Genomic DNA, 24,416 nt, shown 5'->3' with positions numbered 1-24,416 from the left:
GACGCTTGAATAGTAGTTTGCAGTACATGTTCGATAAGCTTTTGAGAGACCATAACCGACGAATTTTTCTAAGCACCGGACAACAACGGACGCATGTCTAATACGTTTGATTCGGTGAGTACTGACAGTAGAGAGTAGATCTACTGTTAACGTTTACAGTGGACAGGGGGATACTGTGGGACTGTATACACACTGCTGTCGGTTACGGGACTGGAATAGAACGCTTTCTTTGGTTCCCTGACAGGAATCGTGCCATTTCCTGTACTACAGTACTGTAATCAGGTAATGTGTGTACACTAATTATGTACATTCACAGTACATTCACATGTAGGAGCCGTACCCTCCCCATTCCTAAACCCCACTTAGAGTTTTCATATCTATGACAGACTTTCAATTATGAGTATAGTAGTTAAATTATAATTAATAATAATTATGTTTATTCTGGTAAAATGCATACAGTACATATAATGTACATGTACATCAACATAAAGTGCAACAAGACATCAAAATATATTAAGATACATTATGATATGTACGTGTACATAATGCTATGTTACCTATGTTAGTTATGATGAATACTTTGGGATTTAAGTTATATAATTAAAATTATCACAGATAATGAATGTCAGTTGACCATAGTCACATTTGTATCATCCCATATATTTACCTACGGTACATACACATGTACAGTCATCTACCAATATTACCGTTAAGAAATTACAAATAAAAAAGAAGAAGAAAAAATAAATTAAATAATTAATTAACAAAATCAATTATGACAAGATCTTAAAAGACTTAATACAGTAATGTAGTTTTAGGATTTTTTTTATTATTGTAAAACCTCGGATTGCATACATATCCTTAAGGATTATTTCCAATGGGGCACATGAGTCACTGGTTGAGATGGACAGACAAACATAAGATAATACAAAGAGTTAACTAAAAAAAGATAAAAAAATAAAAATATTCCATAATTTTGCAAACATCATTTTCAATTAGTCTCGGCAACTGTAGGTATTTTTCACATTATTCACTTACATACTTAATACACAAATCCTGAAATGTATTGTAATATGACCATTTTGAATATGTCCCATTTGTGGGCTTTTATGAACTATTGATTAATGTCCAGTCATACATGTATGTGTTATGCTTGTCTAAATAGTTTTCTAATTGAACATGATATCACAGACACATATATCAGATGTCTATGATGATACATTTGTGTATAGTAAAAGAAATAAAAAAAAGAATCTTGAGAAATTGGATCTTTTCCATTTAGCAATTCATTCTACATCCCTGGGAATGCATATATAACATTAATTAGTGGTAGATTGTATTATCATATAAAAACTTACCTAAGATTTTGATACAGTTACAGTGATGGAATGAAGGATGCTACAGAATGCAGACTTTACAGAATCAAAGATGCCACAATTTTGATTGACTTTATTTGGACTTGGATTTAAAAGCATTGTGGAGTCATCGAGCTAGTATTTTTCAAAATGGCCTCCACATTTTGGCATTCCATGTGTGGGCACAATGAAAACTTTACAGCTTGGAGAAAAAATGACTTTGGTCCATGTTTTGAGAAAATAGCACTAATCATACCAGCTCATGTACTCCTTGCCATAGTGAGTACGTACCATGGAGCACAAGTACACCGGAGAATCACCAATGTTAGTGCGTCGATGAAGATTCCCTGGTTTGTCACACTGAGACTGGTGACCATTTCATTATTACTGTTGTTGCCACTGGCTCAGCTGATAGTAATGTCCATGGTCCTAGAGATGCAGCCCAGTATAGCAGACTGTGTGTATATAGGTTTAGTGAGTCTCAGTTGGTTACTACATGGTATTTACACTTACCATCTTAAACACATGTACTGGGAGACATACAGAGGCCCTCTGTGTGTGATCATGTTCTATCTTTTATCGTTTGTGGCGGATTGTCTCCACTGTTACAGCGTCATCACGATGCGTGTTTATAATTCTCCACTCCACAACTCAGCAGAAGAATATTGTGTTTATGTGACTATTTTCTGTCACCTTTTATACATATTCACCCTTAAATCGACTGGTGATAGACTCATGAGTGACAGTTACCTTCGCCATAGTTTAAATATATCTCCTTCTGAAACTGAACGTCTAATGCTTCCCAGAACAACAGACTATGGGTCTATCACAAGTCCACAAGGAACAGTAGTTGTGGCGGAGGATGGGTCATCATTCTTGTCAAAACTTACATTCCACTGGGTACAACCTCTCATGATAAAAGGCTACAAAAAGTTAATTAAATCTGCATCTGATGTATATCTTCTGCCAAATAAACTCAACACTATACAATTAGAGGAAAAGTTTTCTAAGATTCTGACACCATCTAAGCACGGGACATCACTGTACAGTTATGAGGAAAGCAGCCGCGATACCCTACTGGCACCTGATGTTTACATCAGGTCGGGACAACAAAGTACCAGTCACAAGCATCAGAAAACCACAACTTTGTTAACAGCTTTACATAGAACATTTGGGTTGGAGTACTATCTCCTAGGTATACTGAAGCTGATAGCAGATTGTGTGGGTTTTGCAGGGCCAATGTTATTAAATTTGTTAGTGACCTATATAGAGGATAAAGATGAACCAGAACAACATGGATATTTGTACGCTAGTGGGTTACTGTTGTCTACTCTCATCGGATCTTTGTGCTCTAGTCAATTTGACTACCACTGTCGAAATGTCGGATTCAAAATGAGATGTGCAATCATTACCACCATCTACAGAAAGGCATTGTCTGTGGGCAGTGTATCCATTGCAAAGTTTAGCACAGGTGAAATTGTGAACTTCATGAGTACAGATACAGACAGAATGGTGAATTTTTGTCCCAGTTTCCACGCCATGTGGAGTTTACCTTTCCAGATAGGCGTATCTCTTTATCTACTCTACTTACAAGTGGGACTAGCTTTTCTAGCTGGTCTAGGGTTTGCTCTCCTTCTCATCCCCATTAACAGATGGCTTGCCAACAAGATTGGAGAACTGAGCAAGGATATGATGGAACAGAAAGATGCTAGGGTTAAGGTATGGCCAAATCAACACTTTGAAAAAAACTACACTGTATATCATTATACTACTAACTTTAGCTTATGTTCATGATTCAAGAGTTGAAATGTATATACACAACATTGTTAATGAATAAATACATTCAGAAGGACATATAGAACATGGTTTTCTACTTCAATCAGCTGGGTACACAATCTAGAATGTCAGACTATGACATCATCCAGTGAGCATTGAATTCAATAAAAGTTTTACAATAAAGCTTTTTTTGTATATAAGAAAAAGTATGTTTTACCAAAGTGTGGAAATTAATATATGTTGGTGTAACTTTTTAAAGGTAAGTATTGAATGTAATCGGAGGTGAAATAAGAAAATTTTATTTCTGATATACAGATGATGAATGAGGTGTTGTTTGGGATGAGAATTGTGAAGTTCTACACCTGGGAGAATCATTTCCACTCTGAGATTCAGAGGCTGAGAAATGCTGAGCTGAAGAGTCTGAAGGGGAGGAAGTACCTAGATGCAATGTGTGTGTATTTTTGGGCAACTACCCCTGTTCTCATATCTATACTGACGTTTACAACCTACTCACTGATGGGAAATCCCCTTACAGCAGCCAAGGTATGTACAGTACCTGTATCTCTACATGTTAATATGACACATTATGGACTAGTACTCTTTTAAATAGTCATATTCAATATACATGTGTTAATTATAAAATTCTTGTACTGTAACAATTTATTGTAGAGTTTGGAGTGTTTTCTCCAGTACTTTAGATATTTTGCTCTCCTCTTTAAAGAACATGTACTAGCTTAGACCAAGAAACAATATGACTGACTGAGTGAGGTACAGACAATATAAGGCAATATGGATGTATACTATGTTTTATATGGTTGGTATATGCTTTGTATTTAACAGGTATTTACAAGTTTGTCACTGTTCATGATGCTGATAAGCCCCCTGAATGCCTTCCCCTGGGTGATCAACGGATTGATGGAAGCGTGGGTTTCTCTGAAACGTGTCCAGGAATATGTGGCCCTTACAGACTTGGATATGAGAAGTTACTACAAAACATCAGAGGGTATAACAGACATTAATGCTAACTATATACTCAATGTCAATAATACCTGATATATACCATATCATCATCCAATAATCCCACCCCTGGTAATAATCCCAGCCCTGGTTATAATCCTAGCCCTGGTAATAATCCCAGCTGTGGTAATAATCCCAGCCGTGGTAATAATCCCACCTCTGTCTATTGCAGTTATTAGTAAAAAAAAAACACCAATTAATGCTACTTCATTGTCCTGTAATAAGCCCAACCTCACTCTTCCCACTCTTTAATTACAAAAAGTAAACATCATGATGTCAGCTTCATTAACTAGTCATCAGGCCTAGGTTATACTTCATGAAATTCTTTTACGTAACAATGAAGAAATAAGCTTCCTACATCATGGGGAAAGTATATTCTTATCGTTTGAATTAAATTATTTAAATCTGTTCTTGTTTTCTTTCAGATTTGTATAGTGCTGAGAGAATTATATCCATTAAGTCAGGAAAATTTTCTTGGCAAAATGAAGCAACTGCCTCCCCTGATGCCCATGCAGCTAAAAGGATGAGTGGCCAATCATCTTCTGGCACTAAATCCAGCCAATCAGCACATGACACTGAGTCCAGCCAATCAGCAGATGACTCTAGGCCTGAGACTAGCCAATCAGGGACCCTGAAACTTAGAAACATTAACATTGAGATAGAACAAGTAAGTATAAGAAAAGTGTGAGTAGATTTGATTGAGATAGTCAAGGTACAAGGTACTGTATATGCTGCATTAATTTCATGTTTGTTTCAGATGTTTCATATTAAAAATTAATGTAAAATTAATTAACATACAAATGTATAACTTGTAGGAAGACACATATCTTGTAAATAAATTATGGATGTCTGTTTCAGCATGACATAACATAATGTGCAGTATTTTGATCATACTTTTCTCCATTTATATCTTACAGGATAATATAATCATAATGAAGATAAAATTTGATTTACTCAAATTGTTAGAAAATTGGTGTATAAATATATATATACTGTATATATAATAGATTGAAGACTTTTTTGCATGTACATGTACATGTATTTCTAAACTAACCACTTTTGTAAGAAACAAATAAAGTGGTCCTAAAATTCATGTATAATTGTGATTTTTAGCATGTTACTGCTACATATGCACATACATATGATGCCGCTCTGCATGCAAACTTTCGTATTTACGATAGGGTCAATTCATTGGAGTGATCGGGAAGGTCGGATCTGGGAAAAGTTCACTGCTCCATGCCGTTTTGGCAGAGATGTGTTGTGAGGAGGGTCAGGTCTCACTACGAGACATTCACAGCGGGTTTGCCTTAGTTGCTCAGGAAGCATGGATACAGCATGCCACGATCCGGGAAAATATCCTCTTTGGGCGCCCATTCAACACTAAGAAATATGAATCTGTACTGGAGGCAGCAGCTCTCAATATGGACCTCAGGGTAATTCTAAAAGTTTTAACAAACATTTGTTATACTTAAAGGTTTCTTTTCACAGTGTGTGTGTGTGTTTTGGGGGGTAATAAAAGTGTCTAAAGAGAAAGATTTCATGACTGAATTCAGCTTATTTTCTGTACTTGGCCATTTTTAATATCTAAAATAAGCAAACAGAAATCGTGAAAATCTTGTAGATGTTGCCAGCTGGAGATAGGACTGAAGTAGGTGAGAATGGTGTGACATTGAGTGGAGGACAGAAAGCCAGGGTGTCCCTGGCCAGGGCACTGTACCAGGTAAACAATTTATCATTTTATACTTAATATCATGTATATAATGTGATTCAGACATTGACATTCCTATTTGCTCATTACTGTATTATCCAAAAATAAGCCCCTGCCAAAATAGGCCCCCTTCATTTCTGCATAACTATCAATTTTTAGGTCACCTGAGACAAAGTCTCAAGTGACCTATTCTAATCGCCTTTTGTCCGTCGTCGTGCTTCCGTAAACAATTTACATTTTCAACTTCTTCTCCAAAACCACTGAGCCAAATTCAAAGAAATTTGGCAGGGAGCTTCTATGGCTAAAGGTCAACTAAAATTGTGAATTATATGGTCCCCATCCCCCAGGAGCCTGAGGGGCGGGGCCAAAAAGGGTCAAATTGACTAAAACTTCAAAAATCTTCTTCTCTACTCTCAGATAAGGTGAAATCAAACACTCTTCATAGATGGAAGGGTCTTAAGGTGCTTTACCAAATTGTGAATTTCATGACCCTGGGATGTCACGTTTGCCCCTGGGGAGGGGGTAAACTTTACTATAGTTTATAATTATAAGGAAATCACATTTTTGACTATTATTTGTCGAATTTCTATTGGAATTCATTCTAATTTGGTTCAAATTATCAGCATAGGACGACAGTTTGATGGTATGTACATGTACATGTTGGCCCTGGTTGACCCCCAGGGGCTGATGGGCGGGGCCAAAAAGGGTCAAATTGACTGAAATTTCAAAAATCTTCTTCTCTACTCTCAGATATGGTAGAATTAAATACTCTTCATAGATGGAAGAGTCTTAAGGTGCTTTACCAAAATTGTGAATTTCATGACCCTGGGGTCTCACGTTTGCCCCTGGGGAGGGGGTAAACTTTACTATAGTTTATATAAGGAAATCACATTTTTGACTATTATTTGTCGAATTTCTATTGGAATTCATTCTAACTTGGGTAACATTATCAGCTTGGGATGACATTTTGATGGTATGTACATGTTGGCCCTGATTGACCCCCAGGGACTGATGGGCGGGGGCCAAAAAGGGTCAAATTGACTGAAATTTCAAAAATCTTCTTCTCTAATCTCAGATATGATGGAATCAAATACTCTTCATAGATTGAAGGGTCTTAAGATGCTTTACCATAATTGTGAATTTCATGACCCTGGGGTCTCACGTTTGCCCCTGGGGATGGGGTAAACTTTACTATAGTTTATATAAGGAAATCACATTTTTGACTATTATTTGTCGAATTTCTATTGGAATTCATTCTAACTTGGGTAACATTATCAGCTTGGGATGACATTTTGATGGTATGTACATGTTGGCCCTGATTGACCCCCAGGGGCTGATGGGCGGGGACCAAAAAGGGTCAAATTGACTGAAATTTCAAAAATCTTCTTCTCTAATCTCAGATATGATGGAATCAAATACTCTTCATAGATTGAAGGGTCTTAAGGTGCTTTACCATAATTGTGAATTTCCTGGCTCTGGGGTCTCACGTTTGCCCAATGGGAGGGGTTAAACTTTACTATAGTTATAGGGAAATCACATTTTTGACTATCATTTGTTTTATTTGTTTTGAAATTCATTCTAAATTTGTTAACATTATCAGCATGGGATGACTGCTTAATGGTATGCACATGTTGGCCCTGACTGATCCCTTAGACTGATGGGTCAGGCCAAAAAGTGTCAATTAAATTTACTGAAATATTTCAAATCTCAGGTGACTGTTAAGGCCCATGGGCCTCTTGTTAAACATTAATCTAAAAGTGGTTCACAAATAAGTCCCTCCCCAAACTTTAATGTTATACTTTAACCCGAGGGGAGGGGGTTTATTTGAGGATGAATATGTTAGTCATTGAATATCAGATGTATGTACTGATAGATTTAGAAATTTTTTGGGCCAAGATCACGATATGTTAAAAATTAGTAGTGAAAAGAACACATATTTTGAATGCTAAATTGATAGAGTTGTGACTGATTAGCATGCTAATAAATTGGCGCATTCCACGAAATATTTAATAAAATACTAAACAATCATAATTTAGTACAATGCCTTTTGCACAAAAAGTACCTACTGGTAGTCTAATTGAAATAATTAAGATTATTGCTGAAATATTTAAGTTATTTGACTGTACAATTATAGATAGTCTGGTGTCAATATCTATATAGCTGGAGTATAGACCATATGAATATGTCTTTACTATTTATAGGATAAAGACGTTTACCTATTGGATGACCCTCTAGCAGCAGTGGACGCTCATGTAGCACAGCATTTATATGACAGGTGCATTATGGGACTTCTTCGGAATAAGACTAGAATCCTCTGCACACATCACACAAAATTTTTGGGGAAGGCAGATTTAGTTATTGTTATGGATGATGGTGTCATTTCCAACATAGGTGAGTTACTCTAAGGGAATTATTATTATCTACAAGCTTAATAGTCATACAGAGAGATTGAGTTTCTTAATTATTGTTTCATGATTAAGCTTCACCTATAGCATATAAAATCTGGGGTGGACAAATCTACATATCTGTTGATTTCACTCTGAAACTCACCCTTCAATCAAGTTGTAGAGATAGCATGTGACATTTGAAGCACTACAGTACACATGTCAATGGTTTTTGCTTGCAAGGTCTCTTTATTCACAATTTTATTCTAGGTCCACCGTCAGAGGTCCTAGTGGACACAAAGTTTGCAGACAATCAGGTGTCTGATGAGGAGTGGACAGATGGCAGGCCTGAGACTGACCAGTCCAGTGAAGGTCAAGATGGGACCTTGGTAGGTGAGGAGGAGAAAGAGACTGGTGTGGTCAAACTGTCCGTGTACAAGTCATACTGGAGAGCGGTAGGCAACTGCTTGGCTCCATCTGTGCTCCTGGCTCTGCTGTTCATGCAAGGTTAGTTACACTCTGTTTTAAGGTTTAAAGTTAGCTTCATAACTATTTTTGTGAAGTGGAAACTTAAATATACATGTTCGTACTTTCAGCCTCCAGAAATATCAACGATTGGTGGTTGTCTTACTGGGTGACACATAGCAACAGTACAAACCAGGATCAACCTGGCAACACCTCTGGGTCCTCCTGGACTACCGGTACTGACTCACAGATTATCTACAGCCGGTACGTTGGATGTTATATTATTCTATTTTAAACTATTGAAATTCAGCAATTACTTTATAACTACTTGTGGATCTGTATTTTGTGATTCTTAGTGTTGGATATTGATCCTCTTTCCATAAACATCAAAACATTGTTAATAGTGGGGAAATGGTGTCCAGATTAAAAATGATGAAATGAGTATCAATGTAATTAATATGTTAATTTGATACGGAAAATGCAAATTCATTATAGTGATCTAAAGGTTGAGAGAATAAAATGAGAAAATAAAAATATGTCATAAATAAAATTTTAAGAGGATAATGCATCTTATTTTCTCAAACCTTTTGGCAAATGGAAACAATTTGAATCATTGAAAAATGCAACCTTTACACTAATATTCATAGTTATGTTCCTTCCTGGTAACTTGGGTGTCGATTTTAATGATTTACTTTCATTGATAACTCTTTCAGATTTGCTGTGCCTGCTGATTTAAGTTTGGGTAGTAACAGTACGACTGACAGTGAAGATGATGTAAAGTTTTATCTGACTGTGTACGGGTGTCTGGCTGGGGCCAACTCCCTCTTCACTTTGGCTAGGGCATTTCTGTTTGCCTATGGAGGGATATGTGCTGCAAGGATCCTTCACCACAAGTTACTGGAAAAAATCCTTCGGGTAATTAGATGATCAAATCAAATTGAAATATTCCCATCAAATCTTTAAATATATGACAGCACAATCTTGGTTTTTAAGGTCACCTGAGACAAAGTATTTCGTCTGCAGGCTTCTGTCATGCATTATGAACAAAACACATTTTTGACTTATTCTCAATAACCAAGAGGCCCAAGGTCATGCTTTCAAAGGGGCCGCGGTGGCCGAGTGGTTAAGGTGTACCGACACTTTAACACTAGCCCTCCACCACTGGGTTGCGCGTTCGAAACCTACGTGGGGCAGTTGCCAGGTACTGACCGTAGGCCGGTGGTTTTTCTCCGGGTACTCCGGCTTTCCTCCACCTCCAAAACCTGGCACGTCCTTAAATGACCCTGGCTGTTAATAGGACGTTAAACAAAAACAAACAAACCAAACATGCTTTCAAAACTAAGGTGACTTTTAAGGTGCATAAGCCTCTTGTTTCTTTTAAATTTCTCTATACAGAACTAGGATTGTAAGAAGCTTTGGACAATATATTTGAATGTATGGTATGGAGGAATATAATTTAGGTTATCATTATGATGTAAAATTGAATAATTTTGTCATGTGAACATGATTTGTTATTGCACAATATATAGTTATTAGCTCACCGGTTACGAGTAACCGAGAGCTAATGCTGTCACCCCGGCGTCCGCGTCGGCGTCCCACCCCAAAACTTTAAAGTTTTGGAATAAGTTTTAGTCCAAAAGTATACACCTCATGCCCTTCTAAGTTGGTTTATACATTCATGAGAGGTCTAGGAGTGATGTTATGGCAAAATTATGCAGAAAAAAAATGTGATTTTTCCGCATTTTACCATTTTGTGGACTTAACTTTTTTGGCACCAAAACCCACTTTAAAGTTTTTGGAGTAAGTTTTTTGAAAGCTTGTGAGTCTAAAAGCATACACCTCATGCCCTTCTATTTTGGTTTATACATTCATTAGAGGTTTAGGAGTGATGTTATGGCAAAATCATGCAGAATAAAATTGTGATTTTTTCGCATTTTACTATTTAGTGGACTTACTTTTTTTGACACAAAAACTCACTTTAAAGATTTTGGGAGTTAGTTTTGAAAAGCTTGGAAGTCCACACCCTTCTTATTTGGTTTATATATCCATTAGAGGTCTAGGAGCGATATTATGTGACATACAATTTCAAAATGACATGCTTATACATACATAAAAAATGAATGCAAAGTGTGATTGCTGCTGCCGGTGAGCTTTCCCAATCATTGATTGCACTTGTTGATAATACAGTATTATGGCTAGACAATACATTGTAGTTTTATGTAAAATTTTATCAATTCCTTGTACTCCATACTTATTCTCTGGAAGGTCTCAAACCTTTTGTTGCCCTTACTTTACCCTCAATTATCAATTAATATATCCCTGTTGATGTCGTTGGCAGTCTTATCTGACACACAATAACTTATCCCTAACACAATAACTTATTGCTAACACAATAACTTATCCCTAACACAATAACTTATTCCTTTGGTGTTCACACATCTGAAATAACAGCATATACATTGTTCAACTGATCACAATAAATCCCAATCTGATTTTGAAGAAAACACTCAATTCAGATGTCAAGTATGCTCATGCAATATAAATTTGTTTCAGGCACCTATGTCATTTTTTGACATCACTCCAATCGGAAGGATCCTCAATCGATTCTCCTCTGACCTTTATGCCCTAGATGATTCCCTGCCGTTCATCATGAACATTTTCCTGGCACAGCTGTATGGGATCCTTGGTACCATAGCCATTACATGCTATGGACTACCATGGTTTGCTCTGCTTCTTGTTCCACTGGGAGCAATCTACTATAAAATACAAGTAAGAGCGGACATATTATCTCAAATTGGGGGGTATAGAATCAGTTTGTCCACATAGATACAATTTTGTTCAGATTGTTTAGATAGATCGATTGTATACAGCTTTTTGTTTGACTTTGCAGTGTCATTCCCACCAAAAGCAAAGTGTGGCATTTACATTATTTTGCAAACATTGTAGCTATACAAAAAAGTCTTTTTTGGTTGGATTTACATATCCATCATTCAAGCAGGAGAAGAAAACTGATTTGACTGACTACTAGTGTCTTTAATGCAATGTTGAATTGAGGAAGCAGTAATTTAACAATGATGAAATAAAGGAAGCATAATCCCACTACAAAACAGAACACTGAAACACGCCCCCCCTCCCCCACTACATAACACTAAAATATGTCCCCCACTACAAACCAGCACATAACACTAAAATATTACCCCCCCCCCCCCCCCCCTACTACAAACGGAACTCTAAAATATCCCCCCCCCCCTCTACAAAACATAACACTAAAATATGTCCCCCTCTACAAAACAGATCACTAAAACATCCCCCCCTCCCCCCCCCCCCCCCCCCCCCCCCTCTACATAACATAACACTAAAACATGCCCTCTTCCCCACAACAAAACCAAAATACAAAATATGTCTCCAGTACAGACTGGCATTAAAAAAAACAAGGTTGCTTAGGACCATGAGTAAGTGCTGGCAAAGACAGCCCCTGTAAAATCCTCAAGTTGTTTCTTTTGTATCAATTAATGGTTCCAATTAACATGTAATAAGCAAGTTGGAAATGAAAAATTTAGAGATTGTTAATTTACTGTGAATAGATGTGATTATAAGCTTTAGATATATACAAGACACCCTCACCATCTAGCACACTCTCTCTCCAACAAAGTCATAACTTGTCTATGCAGCTTAACACTTCACACTTCACACATGACCACGATGATGGTGGATACAAAAGTTCCAAGGAACCACAACAACATTCCCACAACAGTCATGACCAGCCAATATCTTTAAGTAAATACTTGTATACCTTGCCATGGTAAACACATAAGTGTCCATGACACAAAAGCAAAACTATTTAACTCCTATGAGTGATTGGTTCTTAGAAGTGCAATCTCTAATAAAGTTGCCAACCTTGGCCTCCATGATGATCTCCAGACATAGACCCTTTACTAACCTAGTTCCTGATGAAAGGTAACCCTCTTGGCTGGTCCTGATGCTCAGATAGGATATATAGATGGAAACACCTGCCTGTCCTGACCCACTAGCTGAGACTGCTAACCCGCCATGTGAAGCTCAAATAATTAGGTTAATTAACAAAAATATCAATAACCTCCTCATTCACATTTCCATACTTTTCTAACACATAGTCCAGATTAATAATCACATGTGCTCTAATCAATTAACGATAATGTAAACTTTAAGTTATTAACTATCAATAAATGGTTTCAATATGCAAGAATAATATGTGGCTCAATTTATGCACGAAATAATGCAAAAATGCACAATTATAGTGAATACGCTTAATGACATCTCACTGCTTCCGTACAATTTCCACCCAACCATGTACACACTGCACTCAACACTGTAACAATAGAACTGGGCTTAAATTGTAAATACAGTAGGTTAAAGGCATGATACAAACTAGACAATGTCATATACAAGAGTTAAGTATATTCATATAACCAATATATATGACACTATTACTGTACATACATAATACAATGTATATAAAATCTAAGTATGAAAACAAAATTAATATAACTTTTTCCTACCAATACAATAAACAATGGTCATGGCTGACTGGAGCACACAGATACCTATATTGTTTGACCTGATGATAACACGGTACAATACAATAGTACCCACTAAATAGAACAGAGAAAGAGTGAAGGTAAACTTACCACCGTCTGTCTTCTGTGCCTGTTTTACATGATCTTAAAAGCCAATATATCCCTATCAGGAACACTGGACAAATAAACCATGACTGTCGCTGTAAACAGCTCCACCCGTGACACATTTCCACCCAACGTTACCTAGCTACACTGTATTAAGGTTGCTTACCCCAGCTGTTAAAAAACCATACAAGTCAAAAATTAAAAGGACTCATTACAATACACTATACAGGAAAAGTATGAATAAATAAAATATTTTATCAACAAAAATACACATACTTGTCTGACGGACTAACACTGTACCTGTGTATGTTTTATATTAAATTTGTTTTTGTGTATTTGAAATCATTTCATAATATCTCAATCTGGCTAGATAAAGTGTTATATCAAATATCATTTAAGTTACGTACATAACTCAGTCTGGTGTATGTTGATATATGTTTTGATCATATGTAGCAATATTACCGCCACACTTCCCGAGAGATCAAGAGAATATCCAGCATCACACTATCTCCAATGTATGCCCACTTCTCAGAGACTGTGTCTGGATTAGTCACCATCCGCGCCTTCAGACAGACACCAAGGTAGGTGTTGGGCCTCAGACAGACACCAAGGTAGGTATTGGGCCTCAGACAGACACCAAGGTAGGTGTTGGGCCTCAGACAGACACCAAGGTAGGTGTCGGGCCTCAGACAGACACCAAGGTAGGTATTGGGCCTCAGACAGACACCAAGGTAGGTGTTGGGCCTCAGACAGACACCAAGGTAGGTGTTGGGCCTCAGACAGACACCAAGGTAGGTGTTGGGCCTCAGACAGACACCAAGGTAGGTGTTGGGCCTCAGACAGACACCAAGGTAGGTGTCGGGCCTCAGACAGACACCAAGGTAGGTGTTGGACCTCAGACAGACACCAAGGTAGGTGTTGGGCTTTAAACAGACACTGAGGTAGGTGTTGGGCCTCAGACAGACACCAAGGTAGGTGTTGGGCCTCAGACAGACACCAAGGTAGGTGTTGGGCCTCAGACAGACACTGAGGTAGGTGTCTGGCCTCAGACAGACACCAAGGTAGGTGTTGGGCTTTAAACAGACACCGAGGTATGTGTTGGGCCTCAGACAGACACCAAGGTAGGTGTTGGGCCTCAGACAGACACCAAGGTAGGTGTTGGGCTTTATACAGACACCAAGGTTGGTGTTGGGCCTCAGACAGACACCAAGGTTGGTGTTGGGCCTCAGACAGACACCAAGGTAGGTGTCGGGCCTCAGACAGACACCAAGGTAGGTGTTGGGCCTCAGACAGACACCAAGGTAGGTGTCTGGCCTCAGACAGACACCAAGATAGGTGTTTGGTGTTGTTGTAAGTTTACAGGGTTTTCTCTGGTCATCTATACAGCGACTATATTTAACATACTGTAATTCAGAATACAGGATAGATGCAAACTTTATCTCTGTGAAACTCTGCTCTTTGCAAAAAAAAAATACAAAAAACAATTTTGTTTGCTCCATTTAAAATCTTACCTGATCAAAAGGGAGATCATTAATGGTAGGAAAATATATTAAGTACAATTCAATGTGAGATCGTGAAATCTCCCCTTTAGTTATTGGGAAAAAATGGTGAGATATATAGAATTGTAATATCAAAGTGATTTTCAAGAAATACTAAATAAATACATTGCAATATGATACTGCTGATTTTATGCAATACTACTTCAATGTTTATTGTCTATAGCATCACCTTCATTTAATCTGCAGTATCACCCCCATTAAATCTACAGTATCACCCCATTAAATCTGTAGTATCACCCTCATTAAATCTACAGTATCACCTTCATTAAATCTGTAGTATCATCCCATTAAATCTGTAGTATCACCCCCGTTAAATCTACAGTATCACCCTAATTAAACCTGTAGTATCATCCTCATTAAATCTGTAGTATCACCCTCATTAAATCTACAGTATCACCCTAATTAAACCTGTAGTATCATCCTCATTAAATCTACAGTATCACCCTCATCAAATCTGAAGTATCACCCTCATTAAATCTGTAGTATCACCCTCATTAAATCTGCAGTATCACCCTCATCAAATCTGAAGTATCATCCTCATTAAATCTGTAGTATCATCCCCATTAAATCTGCAATATCATCCTCATTAAATCTGTAGTATCACCCCCATTAAATTTGCAGTATCACCCTCATTAAACCTACAGTATCACTCTCATTAAACCTACAGTATCATCCCCATTAAACCTACAGTATCACCCTCATATATGTGCTATTTCAAGAATTCCTTTTACAGTTGTTTTGACATTTATCTGTTCAGATTCCAGACAGAGAATCTCCGTCGCCTTGACCTGAACCAGAGGGCCCAATTTGTGGCTGGAGCAGTTGGAAGCTGGCTAGGGTTTCGTCTACAGATGATGGGAGTTATAATGGTGGCTGGGATAGCTTTTATTGCTGTCTTACAACACCACTTCCAAACAGTCAACGCAGGTACTAATTACTACAGAACCAGGTACTAATTACTACAGAACCAGGTACTAATTACTACAGAACCAGGTACTAATTACTACAGAACCAGGTACTAATTACTACAGAACCAGGTACTAATTACTACAGAACCAGGTACTAATTACTACAGAACCAGGTACTAATTACCACAGAACCAGGTACTAATTACTACAGAACCAGGTACTAATTACTACAGAACCAGGTACTAATTACCACAGAACCAGGTACTAATTACCACAGAACCAGGTACTAATTACTACAGAACCAGGTACTAATTACCACAGAACCAGGTACTAATTACCACAGAACCAGGTACTAATTACCATAGAACCAGGTACTAATTACCACAGAACCAGGTACTAATTACTACAGAACCAGGTACTAATTACCACAGAACCAGGTACTAATTACTACAGAACCAGGTACTAATTACCACAGAACCAGGTACTAATTACTACAGAATCAGGTACTAATTACCACAAAACCAGGTACTAATTACTACAGAACCAGGTACTAATTACCACAAAACCAGGTAGTAATTACTACAGAACCAGGTACTAATTACCACAGAACCAGGTACTAATTACCACAGAACCAGGCGAATGTCACACTTTTACTTCTGAGAAGTTGTTTTTTGCATTATCAGTGGCAATTGTCTGTATTTTTATCTAATTTACATTTAGGCCAACAAGCCTAAAAACTTACACACTTTTAGAAGAAGAATTTCTAAAACTGGTTTTAAAGTGTTTGATGGTAATTGGAAAGTCAGTGTCATTGCCAATAGGTTTCATATGTTAGCATTTCTATTTTAGTGATGTACCTGGGATTACTTTACTCATTTGTACAGTTATAATCGCTAGGTTGGATTAATGCAGATTACCAATACACTGCACTGTTATAACAATTATACACTTAGTAGATAGATTATCTTATCCTGAATTAGTACACTTAATTGATGTTTCCTTGGCCTACAGTGCTCAAATCTTTTTATGTGGGTTGTTGATATATGAGAGATGACAAACTTCCAAGCTTTCTGTATAACAACATAACATTTAGATGCTTGGAACAACTTAATTGTCAATATTGCTTTCTATTAGTGTTGAGATTGCCAATACTACTTCATTCAATATTAGTTTCTGCTCCAGGTAAAACATTCTGTTTGCTTGCTGAAACAGATTAAATTATAGTTTTGTTTAGATAGTTATGGAGATAAAACATTGGACATAACTCTCAGTAATGTGTAACAATGAAATACAGCTAGCATAAAATAAATGAATAAGTTGACATAGATTATCTCCCTTGTATTAGGATCTGCCTGTTTACATACCTGTACTTCTATCAACTTCACAAAAAAGAACTTTCTTTTCTTGTCAGAATTATTCTCTTAATGGAAGAAATATGTTGACATTATTTATTTATTTATTTGTCATTTGCTGTTGAATAGGTCTAGTGGGTCTGGCTATTTCCTATGCCTTGTCGGTGACCAACTTGTTGAGTGGTGTGGTGAATTCCTTTACCGAGACAGAGAAGCAGATGGTCAGTGTAGAGAGAGTCCAGCAATACCTTGACAACATTCCACAGGAGAGATGGGACGGGTCTCTCTTTGTAAGTCTTATCCTGATCATGAGTTTTGTGGTGGCTAGATATCTGTTTATATTAAAGTCTTATCATGATCTTTAGTTTTGTGGTGGCCAGATATCTGTTTGTATTAAAGTTTTATTCTGATCAGGAGTTTTGTGGTGGCCAGATATCTGTTTGTATTAAAGTCTTATCCTGATCTTTAGTTTTGTGGTGGCCAGATATCTGTTTATATTAAAGTCTTATCCTGATCTTTAGTTTTGTGGTGGCCAGATATCTGTTTGTATTAAAGTCTTATCCTGATCTTTAGTTTTGTGGTGGCCAGATATCTGTTTGTATTAAAGTTTTATCATGATCTTTAGTTCTGTGGTGGCTAGATATCTTATTATATTAAAGTCTTATCATGATCTTTAGTTTTGTGGTGGCTAGATATCTGTTTGTATTAAAGTCTTATCATGATCTTTAGTTTTGTGGTGGCCAGATATCTGTTTATATTAAAGTTTTATCCTGATCTTTAGTTTTGTGGATGCCAGATATCTGTTTGTATTAAAGTTTTATTCTGATCAGGAGTTTTGTGGTGGCTAGATATCTGTTTATATTAAAGTCTTATCATGATCTTTAGTTTTGTGGTGGCCAGATATCTGTTTGTATTAAAGTCTTATCATGATCTTTAGTTTTGTGGTGGCTAGATATCTGTTTATATTAAAGTTTTATCCTGATCTTTAGTTTTGTGGATGCCAGATATCTGTTTGTATTAAAGTTTTATTCTGATCTTTAGTTTTGTGGTGGCTAGATATCTGTTTATATTAAAGTTTTATCATGATCTTTAGTTTTGTGGTGGCTAGATATCTGTTTATATTAAAGTCTTATCCTGATCTTTAGTTTTGTGGTGGCCAGATATCTGTTTGTATTAAAGTCCTATTCTGGCCTCTGTGTTAGAAAGAATCTCTTTATACTATAAATTTCCTGGGTTTACATGTGGGAAGGCTGTAAATTTCCTGGGTTTACATGTGGGAAGGCTGTAAATTTCCTGGGTTTACATGTGGGAAGGCTGTAAATTTCCTGGGTTTACATGTGGGAAGGCTTTCTCTTGGTCTTTGTGGTGTAAGAGCTTTGTTATAATTGTATGATGTGTTTGCTTCATGGATATGACATAGAGTTTTAATTTTGATTGTCATTAATTTGTTAATAAAGCCTGGGTATTTAAAGTTGGGATAGCTGTAGATTGTCTCTGTATTTATCATTATATTTATTGTTCCACAGAAAACAAAAACTGACCAAAATTTAAGAAAATAACATTTTTTTTTCTTTTCTTTCTTTGGTTATACAATTAACAATGTAAGTTTCATCTGATCCTAACTCACTTAGTGTATTCTTCAGATAACATAATATGCTACACGATTGATCATTTGAAATATTAAACAAATTCTTCGAATCCAAAACAAATGTTTTAATTTATGATGTGTTATTGAATTGGTGTAGGTATCACAGATCTGGCCAGAATGTGTTAAATTATCATGTGTTATTTAATTGGTGTATTATCACAGATCTGGCTAGAATGTGTTAAATTATGATGTGTTTTAATTGGTGTAGGTATCACAGACCTGGCCAGAATGTGTTAAATTATCATGTGTTATTCAATTGGTGTATTATCACAGATCTGGCTAGAATGTGTTAAATTATAATGTGTTATATATAATTTGTATAGGTATCACCGACCTGTGTTAAATTATAATGTGTTATATTATATAATTTGTATAGGTATCACCGACCTATGTTAAATTATAATGTGTTATATATAATTTGTATAGGTATCACCGACCTGTGTTAAATTATAATGTGTTATATTATATAATTTGTATAGGTATCACTGACCTGTGTTAAATTATAATGTGTTATATTATATAATTTGTATAGGTATCACTGACCTGTGTTAAATTATAATGTGTTATATATAATTGGTGTAGGTATCACCGACCTGTGTTAAATTATAATGTGTTATATTATATAATTTGTATAGGTATCACTGACCTGTGTTAAATTATAATGTGTTATATATAATTGGTGTAGGTATCACTGACCTGTGTTAAATTATAATGTGTTATATTATATAATTTGTATAGGTATCACTGACCTGTGTTAAATTATAATGTGTTATATTATATAATTTGTATAGGTATCACCGACCTGGCCAGACTCCGGAGTAATCAAGTTCAAGGATGTCCACCTGAAGTACCGACTGGGATTACCTGATGCTTTGAATGGAATTACCTTCAATACATACTCAGCAGAGAAGCTTGGCATTGTGGGACGTACTGGGTCAGGGAAGTCCAGTCTGTTTCTAGCACTGTTTCGCATTGTAGAAATCAGCTGTGGAGAAATTCAGATTGATGGGATGAATATTCAGCATTTGGATCTGACAGATGTGAGGTGGGTCTCGTTTCAGTGTGTTTGATTAGTGTTAGGTACACAACCAGTGTTTCCAACAGGTTAATGCTCATATGTTTCAGAGTCCCTTTATTTATTTTCCTTTACATTTCTACACATATTGTCAGCATTAGCACAAGATTTTACTGTACAAGAACAATAATGATTAATGATATCATTTTGTAGTCTGGATATATACCGATCTTGGTAATAGTGTTCTGTAGTAAGATTTTAAGACTATTGTTTGGCAGGTGAAGTGTATAGAGACTAATTAAGTAAATTATAAATGCAATTTGGCAATTTCAAATGTTTCTAGACTAGTTAACTAAACAGTTTTCCAGGAAGTACGAAATTACCAGTTTGCCCATTGTCTGGGTCCTTACATTGTAGAATTAGCTAGGACTGTTACATTGTAGAATTATATATATCTGGGTCGTTACATTGTAGAATTATATATATCTAGGTCTGTTACATTGTAGAATTATATATATCTGGGTCGTTACATTATAGAATTATATATATCTGGGTCTGTTACACTGTAGAATTATATATATCTAGGTCTGTTACATTGTAGAATTATATATATCTGGGTCGTTACATTGTAGAATTATATATATCTGGGTCGTTACATTGTAGAATTATATATATCTGGGTCGTTACATTATAGAATTATATATATCTGGGTCTGTTACACTGTAGAATTATATATATCTGGGTCTGTTACACTGTAGAATTATATATATCTGGGTCTGTTACACTGTAGAATTATATATATCTGGGTCGTTACATTGTAGAATTATATATATCTGGGTCGTTACATTATAGAATTATATATATCTGGGTCGTTACATTGTAGAATTATATATATCTAGGACTGTTATATTGTAGAATTATATATACCTAGGACTGTTACACTGTAGAATTATATATACCTGGGACTGTTACACTGTAGAATTATATATATCTAGGACTGTTACACTGTAGAATTATATATATCTGGGTCTGTTACATTGTAGAATTATATATATCTGGGTCCTTACATTGTAGAATTATATATATCTAGGACTGTTACATTGTAGAATTATATATATCTAGGTCTGTTACATTGTAGAATTATATATACCTAGGTCTGTTACATTGTAGAATTATATATATCTGGGTCGTTACACTGTAGAATTATATATATCTGGGTCGTTACATCATAGAATTATATATATCTAGGTCTGTTACATTGTAGAATTATATATATCTGGGTCGTTACATTATAGAATTATATATATCTGGGTCGTTACATTATAGAATTATATATATCTGGGTCGTTACATCATAGAATTATATATATCTAGGTCTGTTACATTGTAGAATTATATATATCTAGGTCCTTACATTGTAGAATTATATATATCTGGGTCGTTACATTGTAGAATTATATATATCTGGGTCGTTACATTGTAGAATTATATATATCTGGGTCCTTACATCATAGAATTATATATATCTGGGTCGTTACATTGTAGAATTATATATATCTAGGTCTGTTACACTGTAGAATTATATATATCTGGGTCGTTACATTGTAGAATTATATATATCTGGGACTGTTACACTGTAGAATTATATATATCTGGGTCGTTACATTGTAGAATTATATATATCTGGGTCGTTACATTATAGAATTATATATATCTGGGTCGTTACATTGTAGAATTATATATATCTGGGTTGTTACACTGTAGAATTATATATATCTGGGTTGTTACACTGTAGAATTATATATATCTGGGTCGTTACATTATAGAATTATATATATCTGGGTCGTTACATTGTAGAATTATATATATCTGGGTCGTTACATTGTAGAATTATATATATCTGGGTCGTTACACTGTAGAATTATACATATTTAGGTCGTTACATTATCAAATTATATATATCTGGGTCGTTACATTGTAGAATTATATATATCTAAGTCTGTTACATTGTAGAATTATATATATCTGGATCGTTACATTATAGAATTATATATATCTAAGTCTGGTACACTGTAGAATTATATATATCTGGGTCGTTACATTGTAGAATTATATATATCTGGGTCGTTACATCATAGAATTATATATATCTGGGTCGTTACATTGTAGAATTATATATATCTGGGTCGTTACATTGTAGAATTATATATATCTAAGTCTGTTACATTGTAGAATTATATATATCTAGGTTGTTACATTATAGAATTATATATACCTAGGTCTGTTATATTATAGAATTATGTATATCTGGGTCTGTTACATTGTAGAATTTATATATCTAGATCTATATTACATTGTAGAATTATATATATCTAGGACTGTTACATTATAGAATTATATATATCTGGGTCGTTACATTATAGAATTATATATATCTGGGTCTGTTATATTGTAGAGAAATATATATATTTATAGGTCTGGTTTGATGCTCAGTGTTACATGTCTGTCTTTAGAATATTATTTTAAGGACAACTCCTGCTTTGACAAAAATAATGTATATCACATCTCAACAACTAATTCTGTAGGTTAGACTGGTATAAAGTACATTTGTATATTTTATAGATAATTGTTGGCTATTACAGACGACACATGGCTGTGATTCCCCAGGATCCATTCCTATTTAGTGGTACTGTCAGGGAGAATCTGGACCCAACATCCTCCTACAGTGACGAGGAACTTTTGGGTGTTGTGGACAGATGTCATCTGCGTGTGCCTGTCGACAGATTGGGGGGACTCGAGGGAGGTGTGGCAGAAAAGGGACGACATTTTTCTGTTGGACAAAGACAACTCATGTGTTTGGCTAGAGCACTCCTCACTAAGGCAAAGGTAATGTAACGATCACCCTTAGAATGGTTCTGTATAAAGAAATTTACATAATATATCATTCTAACTTAGTGTATGGCAGATGAAACAAGCAGAAAAAAGTGAAGAGGAGAAAGGTTTTTAGAGTTGTCTCCTTTCAGAATGTTGCAATTGAGCACACAAGCATCTGATCAATAAACTAATGGGACATTGATATTCAGAAATTGGATTTTCCATTACAGGTTTTGTGTATTGATGAAGCTACAGCCAGTGTAGATTTGGAAACGGACATGTTAATACAAGAAACGATCCGCCAGGAGTTCGTGAACAGTACCGTGCTAACAATTGCCCATCGTATCAACACCATAATGGACAGCGACAGAGTGTTGGTGATGGACCAGGGTCAATTGGCTGAACTGGACTCTCCAGGAGTCCTGCTACAAAATTCTCAGTCTTTGTTTTATAAATTAGTACATGGGGAAAGTTAACAGTGAATTAATCTAGAGAAATGTTCTAACTGATCTAACAGTTAGACAAGAAACTAAACGATCAAACTTTGTTATTATTATCAATAGGACAATATGAAAATGTGATATTGTTTAAAATGAAATGTGCAATTAGGTTACAATTACATTGTACAAGAAAAACCTTAAACAATCTATCAGATTAGACAATTCATGCACTTCTGGATAATATATTAACTAATATACCTTACGTCAAGAAAGTGAAACGTAACTCATTTATAATTATTAGGTATCTTGTACTGTGTGCATGGAACAAACTAGGAACATCAGTTTCAGCAATGTACTCTTATAGTAATACTCATATGTGTGTATAATTCATAATATGAGGATGTACAAACCAGTGTTTATTTTACTTTGTCTGTGATAAGTATATTTATTTATTGTCTTTATCAGCTAAAATAAAATGCTTTTGTCAGAACAATGTGCATGTTAGGGGTCCTGCTCCTGCTAAAAGTTTTATAAAATTTTACTATTATCAACGATCTTTTAAATTAGAACAATGCAAAATGTGTGATAAAATCTGAACAAAAGCCACAACAATCATTGTTTTCACTACAGGGTACCTTAGTCTTTATGATACCGGTAAATGAAATATATATTAGATGAAAATTCAGTATTATAAATCCACATTTAAAGAATTAATTAAATTTTGAAAATTGATGACATGTTTATGATATTAGTGTTTTTAAACTTTAAAATATTTTTAAGATACTTTTAATTACATTATCTACAAATATTGGGTATAAAATTCTGAAAGAGTGGAGATTATCAAGTGAGAAAGACTGACTTGGTAAAATAATAAGCATTAAGGAAATGAAAATGATGTTGGTGAGTAAAAGGGACCAATATATATACCTACAGAAAGATATATTCTACGTGTTTGCTAACTGCCATATTGACATACCTTGTGATCATGTGTTGATGCATTTTTTACGTGACCAGTTAAATGAAACATTTGTAACCTAAGTGATGTAACAGCTTCCTTGTTCAATGGATGGGAATGCTTCAGTGTACCTCCATGTATGGTAATTTTTCCATGAGTTAAGTTTTATCCTGCAATTAATGTGTGTACTTTGTATGGTGGCTTATCTTGTGCATTGTTTTGTGTATTAATACTTATTTGTAGTTAATTAATCATTATCAATATTGAAAGGTTAGTAATGGAAGATTAAGGTAAGCTTGA

General features: G+C 35.5%; 1 protein-coding gene across 2 annotated transcripts; it reads left to right on the top strand.

Moving 5' to 3' along the window:
• The first annotated feature begins 92 nt into the window (after positions 1-92).
• Positions 93-23,808, top strand: LOC117324469 (multidrug resistance-associated protein 7-like). Of its 2 annotated transcripts, XM_033880339.1 has the most exons (18): positions 96-282; positions 1,376-3,074; positions 3,447-3,674; positions 3,972-4,134; positions 4,574-4,815; positions 5,330-5,581; positions 5,770-5,868; positions 8,058-8,247; positions 8,511-8,747; positions 8,837-8,969; positions 9,419-9,620; positions 11,259-11,474; positions 13,820-13,947; positions 15,683-15,852; positions 17,315-17,475; positions 19,625-19,878; positions 22,490-22,733; positions 22,952-23,808. In XM_033880339.1, the coding sequence occupies exons 2-18, from the start codon at positions 1,506-1,508 to the stop codon at positions 23,195-23,197; spliced, it is 4,734 nt and encodes a 1,577-aa protein (XP_033736230.1). In that variant the 5' UTR covers positions 96-282; positions 1,376-1,505; the 3' UTR covers positions 23,198-23,808. The 2 variants fall into 2 exon arrangements, with proteins under 2 accessions (XP_033736231.1, XP_033736230.1); XM_033880340.1 differs by lacking the exon at positions 22,952-23,808 and having other exon boundaries at positions 93-282; positions 22,470-22,684.
• The last annotated feature ends 608 nt before the right edge of the window (positions 23,809-24,416 follow it).

This window comes from Pecten maximus, chromosome 3 (assembly GCF_902652985.1).
Source record: "Pecten maximus chromosome 3, xPecMax1.1, whole genome shotgun sequence".
Taxonomy (NCBI): Eukaryota; Metazoa; Mollusca; class Bivalvia; order Pectinida; family Pectinidae; genus Pecten; species Pecten maximus.
The sequence above is the reverse complement of the archived record's forward strand: the minus strand, read 5'-3'. Positions and strand labels throughout refer to the sequence as shown.